The sequence below is a fragment of the Falco naumanni genome, chromosome 3 (genome assembly GCF_017639655.2).
Source record: "Falco naumanni isolate bFalNau1 chromosome 3, bFalNau1.pat, whole genome shotgun sequence".
Taxonomy (NCBI): Eukaryota; Metazoa; Chordata; class Aves; order Falconiformes; family Falconidae; genus Falco; species Falco naumanni.
In genome coordinates this window covers 69,753,828-69,770,169 of record NC_054056.1, presented here as the reverse complement: position 1 = coordinate 69,770,169, position 16,342 = coordinate 69,753,828, and the positions used below count along the sequence as shown (strand labels likewise).

At 37.5% G+C, this 16,342-nt stretch overlaps 1 protein-coding gene across 2 annotated transcripts in view; it reads right to left on the bottom strand.

Moving 5' to 3' along the window:
• ASXL3 (ASXL transcriptional regulator 3) overlaps positions 1–16,342 on the bottom strand; it is a 133,092-nt gene that overhangs the window by 97,638 nt on the left and 19,112 nt on the right. Inside the window, exons 2-4 of one of the 2 annotated variants that reach the window (XM_040587655.1) lie at positions 12,495–12,558; positions 10,605–10,687; positions 10,255–10,257 (exon numbers count right to left, since the gene is read on the bottom strand). In XM_040587655.1, the coding sequence (XP_040443589.1) occupies positions 10,255–10,257; positions 10,605–10,660 (59 nt within the window). In that variant the 5' untranslated portion in view covers positions 10,661–10,687; positions 12,495–12,558. The remainder of the gene's footprint in view (positions 1–10,254; positions 10,258–10,604; positions 10,688–12,494; positions 12,559–16,342) is intronic. The other variant, XM_040587654.1, reaches the window with a different exon arrangement.

Sequence of the window (16,342 nt, the reverse complement as noted above, 5' to 3'; positions counted from 1 at the left end):
CTGAACTGCATTTGCTCAAATACTTCCTAAAGGAAATACAGTACATTATTCTTGCCTTTTCTAAGCGCAAGAGAGCTAAGCACAAGGTTGCTGGCTACTCAGCAACAGTTCTCTCATTTTGCTCTTAACTAGCATACACTGATATTAAGCTCTCTTGCAGGTCTTGTTTATGACTTTTGTTTTAAAATATTAGTTTATTACCAATGTTAATAGGTAATGTTAATATACAACAGAACTTCATTTCAGAACAATGATTTGAAAGAACATAGTCTGTCAAATCCCAGTTTCCCAAAGATATTTTTGAAAGTTTTGGCTTTGGACAACAATGCACAACTGTTACTGGAAAGTTCTTCTATGCCCTTGCTCCTCTTAAAAAGATGCTGGCAAAGCAGGCTGGTAAAGATAGTAAAATCAAAGAACATATATGTATCTACCTACCTTCCACATAGTCATGGTTCTGTTTATAGAACTGCAGGAAGACTTTGGATAAAAGACCAGGAAAACACTCTGTAGACTGTGGAAGGTCTCATTTCTTCAGTGGTTTAAAAAAAGAAATCAGGCTTAAAGCACTATACTATAGGAAACATATACACACACACGCGCGCGCGCGTGCAAAAAAAAAGCCCTACCACCAAAACAAATAAAACAGCCACCCCAAACAAACCAACCAATAAACTTGCACTGCTGGGAGGATGGATTAAAGAGCTGGTGAAACTTTCCTAGCATAACTTCTCTGAGTATCTCATTGTTTTGAACACGTTTAGAATGCTTGGATATCCTTATTCAATTTCTCTTTCTGAAAAACAGACACAAACTTTAACACAGATTTACTCTTTGAAATACAAAAAACATTAAAGAAAAAAGCTGTAGCATACTTAAATATTGCTAAAAAAAGAAGTTACACTTCTTAGGAGAAATGTGGGAAGACAGTTAACACAAAACATGCAATTTAGGATAATGCTGTGCATATGGTTAACACCAATTTATAATGCAGCAGGCTTCCCATTTCATCAGCCTGAACTACATTACTACTTTTCAGTCTCTTTCAATAGTACTCTACATTCAGAGACACAACATAGGAAAAATAAAACACAACCTAAATTTGTATATTAAATATCAAAATATATTGATAAAGGCATTATTACGCTATGCATGAAAAGCCAACACTGACTTTGCTAACATATCTACACTATTTGATCACAGCTGATGTCCACCTCCTCTTTAAAACTAAGATGTCCTTTAACAGAAAGCCTCGTTGTTACTAAACAAAACTGGCAAATCTTGTAAAAACATCAGCATCTGCACTGCTCTCCATTATTTGTTACATTTAGGTTGTTGAATTTCCTCTTGTATTAAAAAAGTAATGGCGTTAATGTATTACAGGGGTCTTACTTTCAGTAAATTACGCTTTTACAAAGAGGACTTGGGCATGCATTCAAATATAAAATGTTTTTGCAATATAGACCTTTAGAAGTTGAAATAAATTTATCACATTACAAAACTTAACCACCATATTACATATGTATATTACATATACACAACCTTCCTAATACATCTAAATAAATTACCTTTTAAGATTTTCACATTTCCACTGAATTATTATAACTTGAGCATCTCATGATCATCATACAGTCTATTCTCCTTTTACCAGTAAAGCATTAAACAAATAAAAGGCTTTATACACCGCACTAGCATGACATTCTTCGCAAAAATGCAGGTTAGGTTTGGGTAACAGAAGCAGAAAGCTAAGTAACACAAGTAAAATGAAAATATTTTAATAGTAATGAGGAAGCAGGTGTGTCACAGGCTAGATTCCTGTTTTCCCAGTCTTCGCAGACACATTTTGCAGAGCTGCTAATACAGTCAAAGCAAACAACTTTATGACAGATCTTTTAAAAATATAATAAAATAAATAAAGAAAAAAAGAAAAAAAATCAAGCAACACTATTTCCTATGACTTCCATGAAAGGTGGAAAGGTGGTTACAATGTATGTTTTAGCACCCAGACACGAAGAACTATTGCACCAAATGGAAAACTGAAGTAGTGAACACTACAGGAGCAAAAAAAAGTAACAGTAACAATAATCTTTAAAAAAAGAGAATCACCTGTTCCAAAATTTCAGTTCACCTGAGCATACAGGAACAAACTTCAACATGATAACAAATCAGGAGCAAAGTACAAAAGGGGAAGCCATATGAACTTTTCTAAATTGTTCTAAGTCACCTACTGAAGGTCCCAGACATGATAAAATGATGTAACTGTGTTTTTATTTCCTCATAACTGGTACTGGAACCAAACTAAATAAAAAGCTTGGTTAGTCCTAAGCCAGAATGTGAAATAAATACTGAAATATGGGATGTCCACATTACATTAAGAAAATTTCAGGCACATAGAATGGTCAGATCAATGGAGTTTGAGTCCTCGTATACAGGAAGGGAAAAAGGATGACAGCATATTGGGGTAATTAGAGACCACGGGGCTTGTGACCTCTTTGAGAAAGAAGGAAGATTCATGCAGCAGAATCTCCTGGGATGAAGGACTGTATGTAGTTGGGAAGTAGTAGATACTGTCCATTACTTCGTGTTGCTGGTGCAGAATATTGACAGTGGAGGAGCAGAGGACCAGGCTACATTCTTAGCTCTGCATTTAGCTTTGAAAAATATTACTTTGCTTCTATCTCGTCTCTTTTTACACATGATCAATTAATATTCTTAACACTAAGAAGGGTATCCTCCAAAGTGTTCTGTGACATACTCAAAAATTTCTTATTATTTAAATTGTGCCATCATTTATCATCTGAAGTATTTCCAAAATTAAATCCACACTTTAATAAAACTAACAAAGGAATTTGCATTCATGGAACAAGCATGATTTTTAGCCTGCCTGTAACAGCTGAGGAAGATGTTACTATATGCATCATGGAAAAAACCCCAAACCAAACAAACAGGTAATTTTATTAAAAATGCTGACATGCAGACTGATTTTACTAGACTGTTTATTGAAGTCCCTAAGCAGAGACTCCATTGTCCTGTGAAGGGAAGAGGAGCAGTATTAAAAGAAACAAACAAAAAAACCCCAACAGATAATTTCTAAAAACTAAAATATGGAACAAAAATGAAGATAATGGTGGCTCAGGAAAAAAAATTCATTCAAAGTAGTTAAATGACTTATATTGAAATACATGTTTTATAGGCATACACAATGGAAGAAGCACCATCACTAATAAAAATTCTGTCGCCTTTGCAATTAGCTGAGGGAAAACATTTGAGGTTTTATTATTTTACATCTGTTTCATTAGCACCCAAAAATGGTTTTCCAAATCAATACAAAGATGGGATTATGGTTGTACAGACATAACCAAGCTAGCTTTAAACTAACAGTAGGATAATCACAATGCAGAAAAATGGAATCAAGAATTAACAACCCTGCTCTTAGGCTCGAGTTAATATCATAGTTGTTTTACGGCTACATCACTATCAAAATCTGAAATAATTATCACAGAGGTGACATACATGTGATCATCCGAGTTACAGTTCCAACGCTAGAGTGCCATATGTAGGAAACCCATCAGTTTTTCCCAGGTTAGATTGCATTGTGGCATAGCAATGCTGGGAATGCCCAGGCAAGAAGGAGTGAGCCTGAGATTTTCAGCTGGTGAATTGCTGCTATCACAACTGCCTACCAAATTAGGTGGTTTGTTGTTAAACTGGGAAGAACAGCATTTCAAAGTGGTGTCTGAAGTGAATTTATGCAGAAAGACACGTACTGAAAGTTTGTTTCTTTCACTGCCTTACAGCCAAAAGCCACATCTGTAGAGGCATAAAAATCAACTTAATAATGCCAGGCAAAAGAATGCAAATAGCTTTCTCTCTCTCTTCCCATCAAGGCTTCCTTTCAGTCCGTTGCAGGGAATAACTACCTTCAAGACAAAACAATGCACTCCTTCAGCTGAAGAGGCTCCCAAATAAATTCTATCAGACATATGCAACCACAGAAGCCTATTAACTGTCTGTGCTCTTCCATTAACGATCAGAGCCTTAAGACAAAAACTGTGGTTCTCTCAGTGAAATTTGTAAGAGCTTTAGGTTACTGGGTGGGGGAGAGCATTTGCCTTTTTTTTTTTTTTTTAAAGTAGAAGATAAAAACTATGACTTGTTAATAATTATGAATCACAATGACATTGTGGAATTACTTTACAGAGAAAGGAAGTAAAAATGTGTCTGTCTACATGCATACACAATAAAACAAGGATCTTGAAAACAACAGAAGACAGTTGCCAGCTCATTTAACCTATTTACAAAAACAGCAACATTCAGAATGGTTTTATTTTTAAATCAATAGCTCCAAGGATGAAGTATGCAAAGGCTTAAAGAGACACTGTTAAAAAGATCAAAGGATTCAGAAGTAACGATAATATTTCCAAGAGCACCATCTCACTTCAAAGCTAAAGGCAGACCCTGCATGGATCATGTGTTTTATTCCATTGATGACTCCGCTCAGCAGTTCAAAGTGGGTTTAATTCTAGCTAGCCCACTACTTTAATAATTCTACACAAAGAGTGTAAATCTAGTAAGAGTGTCTTGAGATTTATTAGGGTCATACTTTGCTGCTTTCCTAGGCTCAGAAGACTTAATATGTTATTACTCACTATAGATTATTATCAACACTGTGAAGTGCAGAAGAAACAGCACTATAGCCAGTGCCAGTGGCAAGCATCTCTTCTTAGTCTTGTGAAAGACTACTATCACAACAATAAATCAACAGATAGTTTAATCTTGTGTAGCAAAAGACAAAATACATAGAGAAAAAAAGGAGGAGGAGTCAGGACTGATGCCATGATTCTCATAGTTGAAATGAAGATCAACAAAGAAACAAAGGAAAGAAGTTCAAGATTCCTACTGGAAAATGAAAAACAAAATGAGACAAACCGGTATTTTTTTAACGTCTTCTGTGAATTACTTGAACGGAATAATCAAAGTTACTTGACAATACAGAGGTCAGTTACTTGAGCTGAACAGCAAAAATACTATTAAATTATCCCATTCCAGGTTTCATAGTCCTGAGTCTAATGGAGGAGAAGAGTAAATAGCTAGCATAGCTGTGGGCTAAAGTTGCACTCAAAAAAATTAAACATTGCTTGTCCCATTTTGAAAGTTTATTGGCTTTTAACTTCTACTGAGACTCTTTGGCTTTAATCTTATCCAGACAAATCAATTTCCCAGACTCACCAAGCAAAGGAGAAAGGGAATTATAGAAAGCCAAGACATAATCTAGGGTTATTATCATCAAACATTTATCAGAATTTGACTGGATATTCTCCCCTAGGACTCAAACAATATGTATGGCCCAAGTACTGCAAATTAATCTAAAAAAAATTTCATAGAACTATATGGATCAAGGGATATGGTAGTTCATTCCCCTAGTTCAAGGCAGCATCAACCAAATCATAATTTCTGACAGGCACATATCTAAACTGTTTCTAGAGAGATCTAGAGATCTCTCACATCTCCCCCACAGTTCATGACGGAAATAAATTACACATGTTAGAAGGGGGAACAAAAAAATATCTTTCTACTACCTAACTGGAATCTTTTTTTGCTCCAATTTAACAGCCTTATTTCTTGTCCTGCCCATATTAGACATGCAGGGTAACCTACTCCCTTACTTTTTTCCTATCTTTTATATATTGGAAGACTGTCTATGTCTAAACTCAATATTCTCTTCCTTGCTCCAAACACCTAATTCATACTAACTTCTGTCTTATTTTTATTCCCCTGATCATTTTAAGCAGTCTTCAATTGGTCTTACCCTTCATGAAGGTGCAGTGCCCCAAACAGAAGGGAATAGATAGGTTATTCTTCCTGGTGTTCCTGCAGGCAATTTCTGGGTAAGGACAAAAGACGACAAAAGCAAGGATGGTACTAGGGTCAGAGTTTAATATAGCAAGAAACAGGAGAACTGGAGAGAGAAGCTTTTTTCTGTGAGAACCTGTAAAAAATTTTAAACCACATGACTTCTTTAAACATCCCCGTTATGACCATGCAGGCATCTCTCTGGAAAAGAAAGACACAGGGACAGAGAAGCATCTGGCAAGTCCTGGGGACCATGTTAGGAACAAAAATCCTTGAACAGAAGATGTAAAAAGCAGTTAGGAAGCAAGGTAGTATTAGGCTTGATTTGAACCACTACAGAAAAAGTAGCTGAAAACACTGAGCATTCATGAAGGGATGGCTTTTCATCTTTAGGAAAATTAGGGAGAACACAAAAAGAAGAAAATGGGTTTCAGGAAATTAGACTTCAGCAAACCCACCATGGGCAAAGACATTTCAATAAGCACACCAACAGCTAAGAAACTGGCTTGCTCTTCTGTGAAGAGGTGGCACCGAGCTCTTGCACCAAAAGCACAGAAGTGCTAGTACTTTTCCTTTTTTGAAACCTGATTAGGAAGGTGTCGATGATTAGACAGCTACTGAAACCACCACAAGGAACAAACATGGAAAAATTGATTAGATAATTAAATAAATCAGATATTCTCAAATCAGTTAAATATGATCAAATTCACCATAAGGTATTTAGAGCTGACTGGGCCAGTCTTAGAATTATCAATAGTCATGTTTGAGAATTTGTAGAGGATAGTAGTGATTCCAAAAAGACTACAAAACATCTAGTGACTAGCCTGAAAAAAATGAAAAAGGCAGAGTCAAGGAAGTAGAGCTGCAGGAACTGAATTTCAATTCCCCCAAAACATGGAACAAAAATTATTTGTAAGTATTTAGCAGATGAGAAGTTGAGTAATACATAGACTTGTCAAGAACAAGTTGCTTCAAATCTGTGAAAACATTCCTTACGACATAGTAGCAGACCCTGTAAGTTAGGGAAGCAGCAGTAGGTATCGTATAGCCCAACTTAATGAGTCTTTGGACGTTGTTTCTTAAGCGACTTCCATAAGCAAAGAAGAGATATACCAGGCTGCAAAAGGTAACAAGTTCTAATAAGCATACAACACTGAACTTGAAAGGGACGCATGCATGCTGAAAGACAAGGCTACATGATAAAGCCGCCCAAATAAATTTGAGAAACAGTCTGCAGAAGACCTGAATACAATACTGTAAGGGGAATTCTAGATCTTAGGAGGAATAAATAACAGCAGAAATCCGAGATCGAGATAGACTAGTGAGGGGCAGTGGAAAAGGAGCACTGAGGCTAGAGTAGATCATACTCTGACTAGTTTTATGCCAATCTAGCAAAATCAGCAAAATCTCATGCTAGGATGCATAACCAGCAGGTTGCAAGTCTAGAAATTTACAATGGGACAGGGTATTGTTTTCAAAAGAATAGGACAGTGGCTGCTAAGGAGGAAAATCCAGAGCACTGTGCACTGGAGTGAGCTGCTGTCTGCCTTCTTTGATAGAGAAATTTCAGTGTCCAAGACTGTTGGCCTGATGCTCTTTACTATCAGCACAGACATTAATGTTAAATAAATACTTCTTCCTCCCCTGCCCACACCCCTGGAATAAAATCATATATTTTCTACGTCCCAAAAAGTTTTACATTAGGAGCTTTTACTCCTTTTATGTAGCAAACTGCCTGCCTGCTGACCATTTTACAACCAACCATCATAACAGGAAAGATATTCAAAAAACAAAATTGAGCTGTACATCCCCCAAGATACAGGCAACTGGGTAGGTGTATAACATCTCACAGGACACATCAGTAAGTTTTCATTTTCATTTCTAACATACATCTGCTTTGTAACTTTGGAATTTTCCTCCTATCATATTTAATTATTTGAGTAATAAAAAAAAAATGCAACTTGATGTCTTTATTGCAAAGAAGAGGCTGAACAGTCTGACAGTGTCTTTTTAAAGATTACACATAATGACAATGAGATTGCTGAAAATCATGTTATTCATTCACAGTTACTACCACAGCAAAAAGCTTTAGATATTAATTAATACTGCAATATATTTGAAAAATGACTAAGCCAATTAATCTCATTCATCTATAAATGGAACAGTAGAGCAGAGAATTTTTGAAGACCTTCATTTAGGATTGCCAGGGTTCTACTGACAATGATAATCAGTATAAAGGAATAAGTAAAATATATTGAAGTGGTAACATATTGCTGGTACAAGTTTAGACTTGAAGAAGACACAAATCAGTACAGAATAAAATATGCTAGTGCCATTCTACGGCTTATGACCAGGTGACTGCACATCATAAATTCACATCCCTTGCTCATCTTAGCTGGCTACCACATAGAGCCCAGGAATTATTATCGTTAGTAACAGCAAAGGTATCACACTGGCAGAAATGTACTGAAAGAAATTGCAGAGCTGGATGATGTAAATGGGAGGCTCTAAATTCAAGGACTGTGAAAACAAAACATTACTAATTCACTGAGGCCCAATCAACAAATATGTGTATGAAGTCAAATACCTTACCGGCTCCTATTAAGAGTTAGGCACTCGGATAACTTTGCAGATTTGTGCATAATCAATATTAAAATGCAGCAGAAACACAACTTTTACATGAAATCAGAAGTTAAATGAGAATCCAGACTTAAAAAAAAAAAAAAAAAATCAATACAGAATTGACAGGTTTTGTTTTTACAATTGCAGAACTTAAAAGTTTTACACTAATCAGTTTAGGATGACCTAGCCTATAACATAGTTCAATGTTTCAAGTAAGGAGTAAAGAATATTGTATTTTATCCTTCTTAGTTATCTAGATACTCATGACCACATAGGGCATCCTGCAATCTACAACACACACACATACACCCCTGCACATACCACACCATGAATAAAAATAAGAATTAATCTGAATTTCCTTCCTATTCCCCCTTGTTTCCTGGGCATCATTGCCAAATAGACAAATTCTCAGTTTCTTAGTAACTAAATAAATGAAAGAAGATACAGCTTTGAACCTCTTTAAAAGAATCTTTCTCTCATTATTCATTCTGCAGCAATTAAAAAGGGCTTCCATATCTTCTATACTTAAATCATAAAAGTGCTGCCTTCACTCTATCCCATAGTTTTTCCACAAAAATTTGATTCACGCACTGTTCATGGAAACAAGAATTTTTTAAATTACAAAGAAATAGTATTATCAGGCATATCAGCCTCTGGCATGCAGTTGTCTCATACCACAAGACATAAGAAGAAAGCGATCTATTTGCTGCTGTGAGAAACAGTATCTTAATAAAAACAGATTTTCAAAGTTGGTGTTTCTTGCATTTCTGTTGTTGTATGCAAATCCTTGCAGCATAATACACATTTGTATATTTATTTTCAGAGGTTTTCTTCCCCTTGTTTCCTGGGCATCATTGCCAAACAGACTTGAAGCAATTTCTTGACAGGAACTAAAGCATTTTATACCTGTAAAAGCTAGCAAATTCAACTTCATCTTGATCTTGCTACCATCTCTTTTGCAATTTTTCCAAAACACTAAAAGCCATTATAATTATATTATGAGGCTAACAAAAAGCACTGCATGGTTATGCAGTGCAAATGATCATGCATAGTGTTGTGTTTCTTAAGAACAACAGTGAATTCAGTAAAAATGTCCCATGGTTACTCCTGGTTTACCAGAATAAACTCAGAAGTAAACAAACATAATGTGTTATTACTCCTCTACATTGGCTTTGAAGTTATCTTGTCCTAGATTTATATTCCACACTAAAAGATGTAACTAAAATAAAAATTGGATGTCTCCCTTTGCGTTGACACCGCAACAAGTACTAAACCAATTTATTAGAACAGAAAAATTTTACTATAACATTTGGAGGAGAGGAAACTGCATCTTGTAGGAGACCCCCAACTACCAACCAAGCGGTTTTTCTTTAACGTGTTTAACTTCCTGTTCAAGTTTGCATCTGCATGTCAGTACAAGACCTACAAAGTAGTCGACCACCTTTGGGGAACAAGAAGCTGCGTGCCCATCTGAACCAGGCACCAATGGGAGACAACTGTTGATTTCCACAGGCTCTGGATTACCCACCTGTCCCCTAACAGCTTAATGATTATAGCTGCAATCCACATCCAAAGCACGCTGTTATTAAGCAACTCAGTATCCAACCTCTGCAGCCACACAGAGTAGCTCCTAGTGTTCAAACATCCTTCTTCTTCCATTGACAATTCTTTATCAGCACAACCCCTGTTACCATGGGCAACACCAGCATGTTGTAACAGTGATTTAAGTGCCAGGCCACAATCCCAAGTAAGAGGAGTGCATCTAACTCCATCTCACACTTTCTGCACGCACATGGCGGCAAAGTCAACCCAGTTGTCAAGCTTTGGTCCTTAAGCAAAAATGAGATATAACACTGGGCTGTCTGAGCAGATAACACTGTCTTTCTAAAGAAAAGCCATTGGACTGGAGCTGGCCCACAGACTCCTTTTGGAAGGTACAAAGTTAAGCCAGTCACTAACCATTTTAAAAGCCTTGAACTAATAAACAAACAAACCTCACCAGCTATATTTCCCACTTTGGTACTGGAAATCAATTCAGCCATTAAACAGCACTTGGTTTCATAAAGATTATATACCACTCCTAGATGGCTTTCAAAGAGAACAAAAATACAGTACATATGAACACTGACCTTGTTTCTTTTAACCCTTCTTTCTGAATGACTTCCAGTATTTGTTTTGCAGTCATTGGTGAGTTGGGGTACTTTTCCAATGCCTGAAAGGAAATAATAATTGTTTAAGTGACGAGACACAGCTGTCCTGTTAGTCTGAAAGGTTATGAGATCATGCAGTTTTTATGTAGTCATTTGTGAAAGGCAGGGAACAGTAGTGTTGAGACTGGAGTCCTCTGTCTGTTGGAAGGCCAGATACAGTCCAGGAAACTGCAGCAAGAATAAGATTTACTTGCTGCTTTTGCACATCATCTGCTACATCTGCCTGGGAAATATTCTTACCAGGTTCCAAATAAATGAGTTGAAATATGCAACTGATTTTATGACACAGCAACAGAGTTCCTTTCAGACAGAAGGGAAAAAAAAACCCAAACCCAAAGCAAAACAAAGAGACAGCTAGTCTTTTTTTATTATTATTTTTGTTACTTTAGAACTATTTGAGGCCATTTGAATATTCTATATTTAGGTTTTGTCATGACCTCAGGAACAAAATTGGCTAAAACCTTCCATTTGTAGCACAGGAGCTCCTGTGAGAATTGACACTGGTAAGTTTCAATTTTAAAATGCTTTTTGTTTCTAAAAACAATGAAAAATGAAGTAGTCAGAACAGTAACAGCATACAAGATGCTACATGACAGAGTGCAGTATATTTTTCCAGTTCAGCTCAGTTTTCCACTCCTTTGCCTTTTCCAATTGAACCCAAAGTAAACCACTCCTCTTTCCAGATACAACCATCTTGTACAAACTTTTCTGGTTTTCCACTTCCTTTTTGTCCCCATCAGTTTTCAGCTGTTAAACAGCCAGCCACTCTTTTGCTCATGTAAAGTGCCAGACTGACAGCCCTGGAAAAGGAAACCTTTCAATCAGCAGTAAAAGGTGCAGCACAGGCCACAGCAATCAAGCTTCCCAGAGCATTTTGCCAACGTATCTCAGCTAAAACTTGTATTCTGCCCTGGGTAAAAAAGAAATCAGTTTGGTTTCCAAATTCACGCAGACCTGAGCTTCTCTCTAGTAGTTACCAAATGATGGCAATTGTGAAAGTAGCTACTGCTATGGATACTTGCCCACTGGGAACTAGAGATACCACCACATCTTATCATGCAAGTCATCAAACTGTGAAGGGTGCTAGCCAGGGCTGTAATTCAAGCAGCTCACCTAAAGCCAAAACCTCACTACAACTTGACCAGCTCAGCCTTCTGCTGCCATTTTACAGTTCCGATTTACTGCCTGTTCTCCCCTTTCGCAGCCAAAACACAGTTTACCAAATCCTTTGGTTCTTTGTTACAGATGAGCTTTGCATCCTTTATCTTGCAGTTCCACAAAGGAAAATGCAGAAGTGAGGGCTGCACTGAAAGGTCTGGGAGCTGAACTGAACTTATCTCATGTACATCAATAGGCAAGATTCCAAAGAGACCCATCAGGAAAGGAAAACCGAAAGGTGATTTGAAAGAAGAAAGAAGAGTGGGTAGGAAAGGGTACTGGCAACGAGTAAGGATGGAAGGAACTGCACAGGGCTGGGAAAAGGGCCATTACACAGCAAGAGAAGAGAAATGATACGATGTATTAGTGACAGAACCACAATGACACACTGGAAAAATGACAATGTGTATAAAGATTAAGACGAGGATGAGAAAAGATTAATGGTGTGAAGAGACAAAAATGGAAACTTTAACCTTCAGAAAGAAGACAAAGGACAAGGTAAAATGAGAATACACCAAAATAAAGGAAAAAGAAGAGAACTGAACTGGGAACATTCCAGAGGGCACACTGGAAAGGACAGAAGAGGAAACTACACTGTACTGGACACGGCTATGAAGGAAACTGTGTGCACTTGAAAGTGGGGTTACTCACTGTGGAGGATTCCCTGTTTCTCTTCCTGAGTACAGGCCCCTCAGCACACCTGGGCAGCTCCTCCCTGCAATTAAGAAAATTTGGGTAGCCCTGTCCCCTTCTCTATGACATCACATCCTACTCTATAAAAGTCAGTAAAAGTGCCAAGTGTTACCACGTGAGTTTGACAATAAAGGGAAGGAAACAATGAAGCTATGCAAACATCAGAAGTTACCCTGTTCTGGACAATGGGAGAAGGGAGAGCAGTTTGTGCTGAGGAAGCCGTGCTGAACTGGTTGTGGGAACAATGACCAGACATATGGATAGGGGATATCACCTTCACCAAACAACAATGAAACTAACAAGCAAGATGCATAACACCACTACAGAAAGTTTAATCAAACCCACAAGGCAGATTTCAAATACCACAGTATGAAGTGGACACATTCAGGGTATAATGACAAACTGAAATGCAGAGTATGTTAGACAGGCTGAAAGTACTGGAGCAAACAATTGCCCGTTGTGTGGAATTGTTTTACGTTGGACATGTAGTGTGGGCTGCAGTTCATATACCCCACGAGTTTAATTCTGTTCATCTAACCCTTTAAACCCTTTAAACCCCGCTTTTTAAAGAACTGTTCATATCCTAACTGAAAAGCATTAATTCTCCAATTCAAACACTGCTTAAGTTGAAAATCCTGCTATTGTGTACCTGATTTTCTTTATCAGAACAAAGATTAATTTAGCAGAGAACCTTAGTAAGGATATTTTTTTCTGCCTCTCCCACCATGCTGTCGTATCCGTGTCCCCATCCCGTTTTAACCAAACCCAACAGTAATAAAATGATTACTTGTAAAAACATTTTAATGATAATCACATTTTCTCCCCCCAGTTTTGGAAAACAGCAGAGTATTATTTAAGAGCCTGTGAGCTAATGAATACACTGAACTGATAATTGCAGTAGTGTCTCTTGTCTCTGTATCTCACCGTTAACATTGCTAAAAGCCCACAATCCCTTTTGCATTTCTAAGACTTTTAAAAATAATATTAGAAATCCAAACTGAATTACTAGCTGTGCTTTAAGGCAAATAAAACACTAAAATGCAGTAGCATAGTTAAGTCATAGGCTTCTTGGTCAGAAAAAGTAACTTACATAAAGGGAGGAAGCCTTTATCTGTTTTAAATATCTTTCTCCTTCCTCCCACTCCATCCACCAATATTCATATCATATACAGCCAGTGACTAGTAATGCTGAAATTAAAACATGCCAAAGTACTGTCATGAAGAATATGACTGTTCTGACATATTTTGTTAAGGACAATGGCAGAAGAATGGTTTGCACTGACTGCAACCTCTACCACAGAGGATCAAATATGCTCTATTTATTCCTGCCATTCAACCACAGCCTTAAAAAGGGACAGCCGCTAAATAACTGGGACAAATAATCTGATACCCATCAGGACAATCTGGAAGAGACCAGAAGTAGTCATTGCACTGAATACATTCTTGGTGTTCATTCAAACCCTGGTTAATGGATCAAAGAGAAGATGACTCGGATCCTACCAAGCACAGTGGAAATTGAACCTCCCAGCAAATGGTAGCGGCCTGACAAACTGTTGTTTGTATCACCTACACATATCAACTCACAACTTCACAGATACTAAATAATTACACAGATGCCACAAATATATACATTCCGGGGTTCATTGGAAAAGCCCTGTCGGTTATATGGGACAAGAAGAAATCCAAATTCCTTTTCTCACCGTGGCATCTATTATCTGTGCATGGACAACTGTTCAAAAAAATCAGTTGCCACACTGGGGGAAAAACACTTTCTAGTGAATTGTTAACAAGAAAACTCTAGAGTAGAGTCAAGACTCTCAGCTTTGCATGAGAAATCCTGAATACTCAGCTCACCTACAAAATTGTAAGAGAACCTATATCATTGATACAACGATGACTTTCATTGTATCAATTATATCAATTTCATTACAGTCACAGCTTCTTGTGACTACAATCAGATCTGTTCAACTGTCTGCATTTCAGCCACCAGAGGGAACACAAGTAGAGGGACAGCATAACGAAAGGCGCACTACAAGTCAGCCTTTCTGCCACCCATAAACTCTCCTCACAGAAACTGGGAAGCTTTGCCAGAGAAGCAGCCACTAGTCCTGCAGCTATCAGTTCTTACACTGACAGAAGATGATTCTTCTAAACAAGAACCAAGTGTGGTCTGATACCGTGCTGTGGTCCAAAAGCAGCTGGCAGATCAGTCTAGTGGGCTTGTTGATGCCGATTGTACAGCCAGCATAGAATTAGCTGGAACTGGCCAGAGCCTCTTCCATCTCTGGAAGCTGCCTGCAGGGATCTGACGGTCAGGTAGCTGACAAAAATCAGGATCATTTTATCATATCTCTGGTCAATCTACATTCTGAGCGACTAGTCATAAACTGAAGGAATTCTCTTTAGAACATTATTTATATAATCTGTGAAGAGAAAGAAGAACAGTACAGTTATTGCCAGTGCTCCCAGTCAACAGCTAAAATACAAGTCAGGCTGAACTTGCACAATAGACATTTTTTTACTGCCCAAAGACAGCAGGGTGAACAAAAGAACAGAAAAATAACTTTCCTCTTCTTAAGCAGAAAATATATGATATTTTCTAGCCACCCATTACTAAATTAATGAATTGGAAGACAAAGTCCCGAAGAGGGTACAAGAACAGTGTCCTGGAAAAAATCCAGCATTGTCTTTTCCAGCTGCTTGTGTGAGGTTAACAGGAGGACTGACTTCTATTGCGGGAAATGCCCCACTCAAATCTTTTGTATTCATTTTTGATTAACAGCTTTAGTCATTGGGGAATTATCAGCAGCCTGGTAAAAGTTCAAAGCCCTTTGTTTGAAGAAAGATGCATAAATGGTTAGATGAAGAGGGCAGGGTAGGGTATAGAGTAGCGGAAGAAAGTATGTGCATAGAGACGGATGAAGAAAACACAGCAAGAAGATCAAGAGGAGGGAGGGTAAATGATACATGAAAAAGGAGGAAAGAGCGATGAAAATAAGAAGGGAAGATGCATTGCAACCTGTTTTAATATTTAAGTTCTCAAATAGATGTTCAAGGAGCTCTGGCTAATGGTGATTAAAAGAAAGGTAAAGAGTAGTTTCCAAGTACTAAAACATTAAAAGTAGCTGAAACAGCGGTAGTAATTCTCCCAGTAGGATTTTTGTCTTTCAGCAGTTGCAGTTACAATAATTTATAAAACCTGAGTAGAACGTGCATTTCATAAGACATGACTTTCACAGTATGCTCCATACTATGAATTTGTCTCTGTAATCCATGCATCACTACAGATAAGCAAGGAAAGGAACAAAGATGTAACATGACAAAGTAAGCAATGTATAAAAATACCTAAACCTGCTGAAATACATTAAATTAAGTTTTAACATCAATCTGCATGCCAGCTAGCCCACACTTTTTTTAGGTACACCAAAAAACCACATTTTTCCCCAGCCCTCTCAGTCAAAGGCACTTTACAATTCCTTTAGCATGAGTTATAGGGAGCAACCTGGTGGGTGCTTCCTGCAAGAGAATTTCTACTATGTAATTTGTTTGCAAGTTGGTCTGAAACAACCTAACTTTGCTAACCTGCCAGATAAGTAAAGCATTATCATCTTCTAAAATAATGAAAGGAAAGAGCAAGAAAGAAGCTGAATGATTTGTTTGTTCATTCCATTGCTTTGACTGCCTGGTTTGAGGCTTCTTCTGAGATGCCTGGGCCCTTTTATTGTTCTTTTTAAAATTTATTTGTAATGTCATATTTAAAACTGATAAAAGTCTGCAACAGTGCTTTGGAACTTCCAGATAAACTG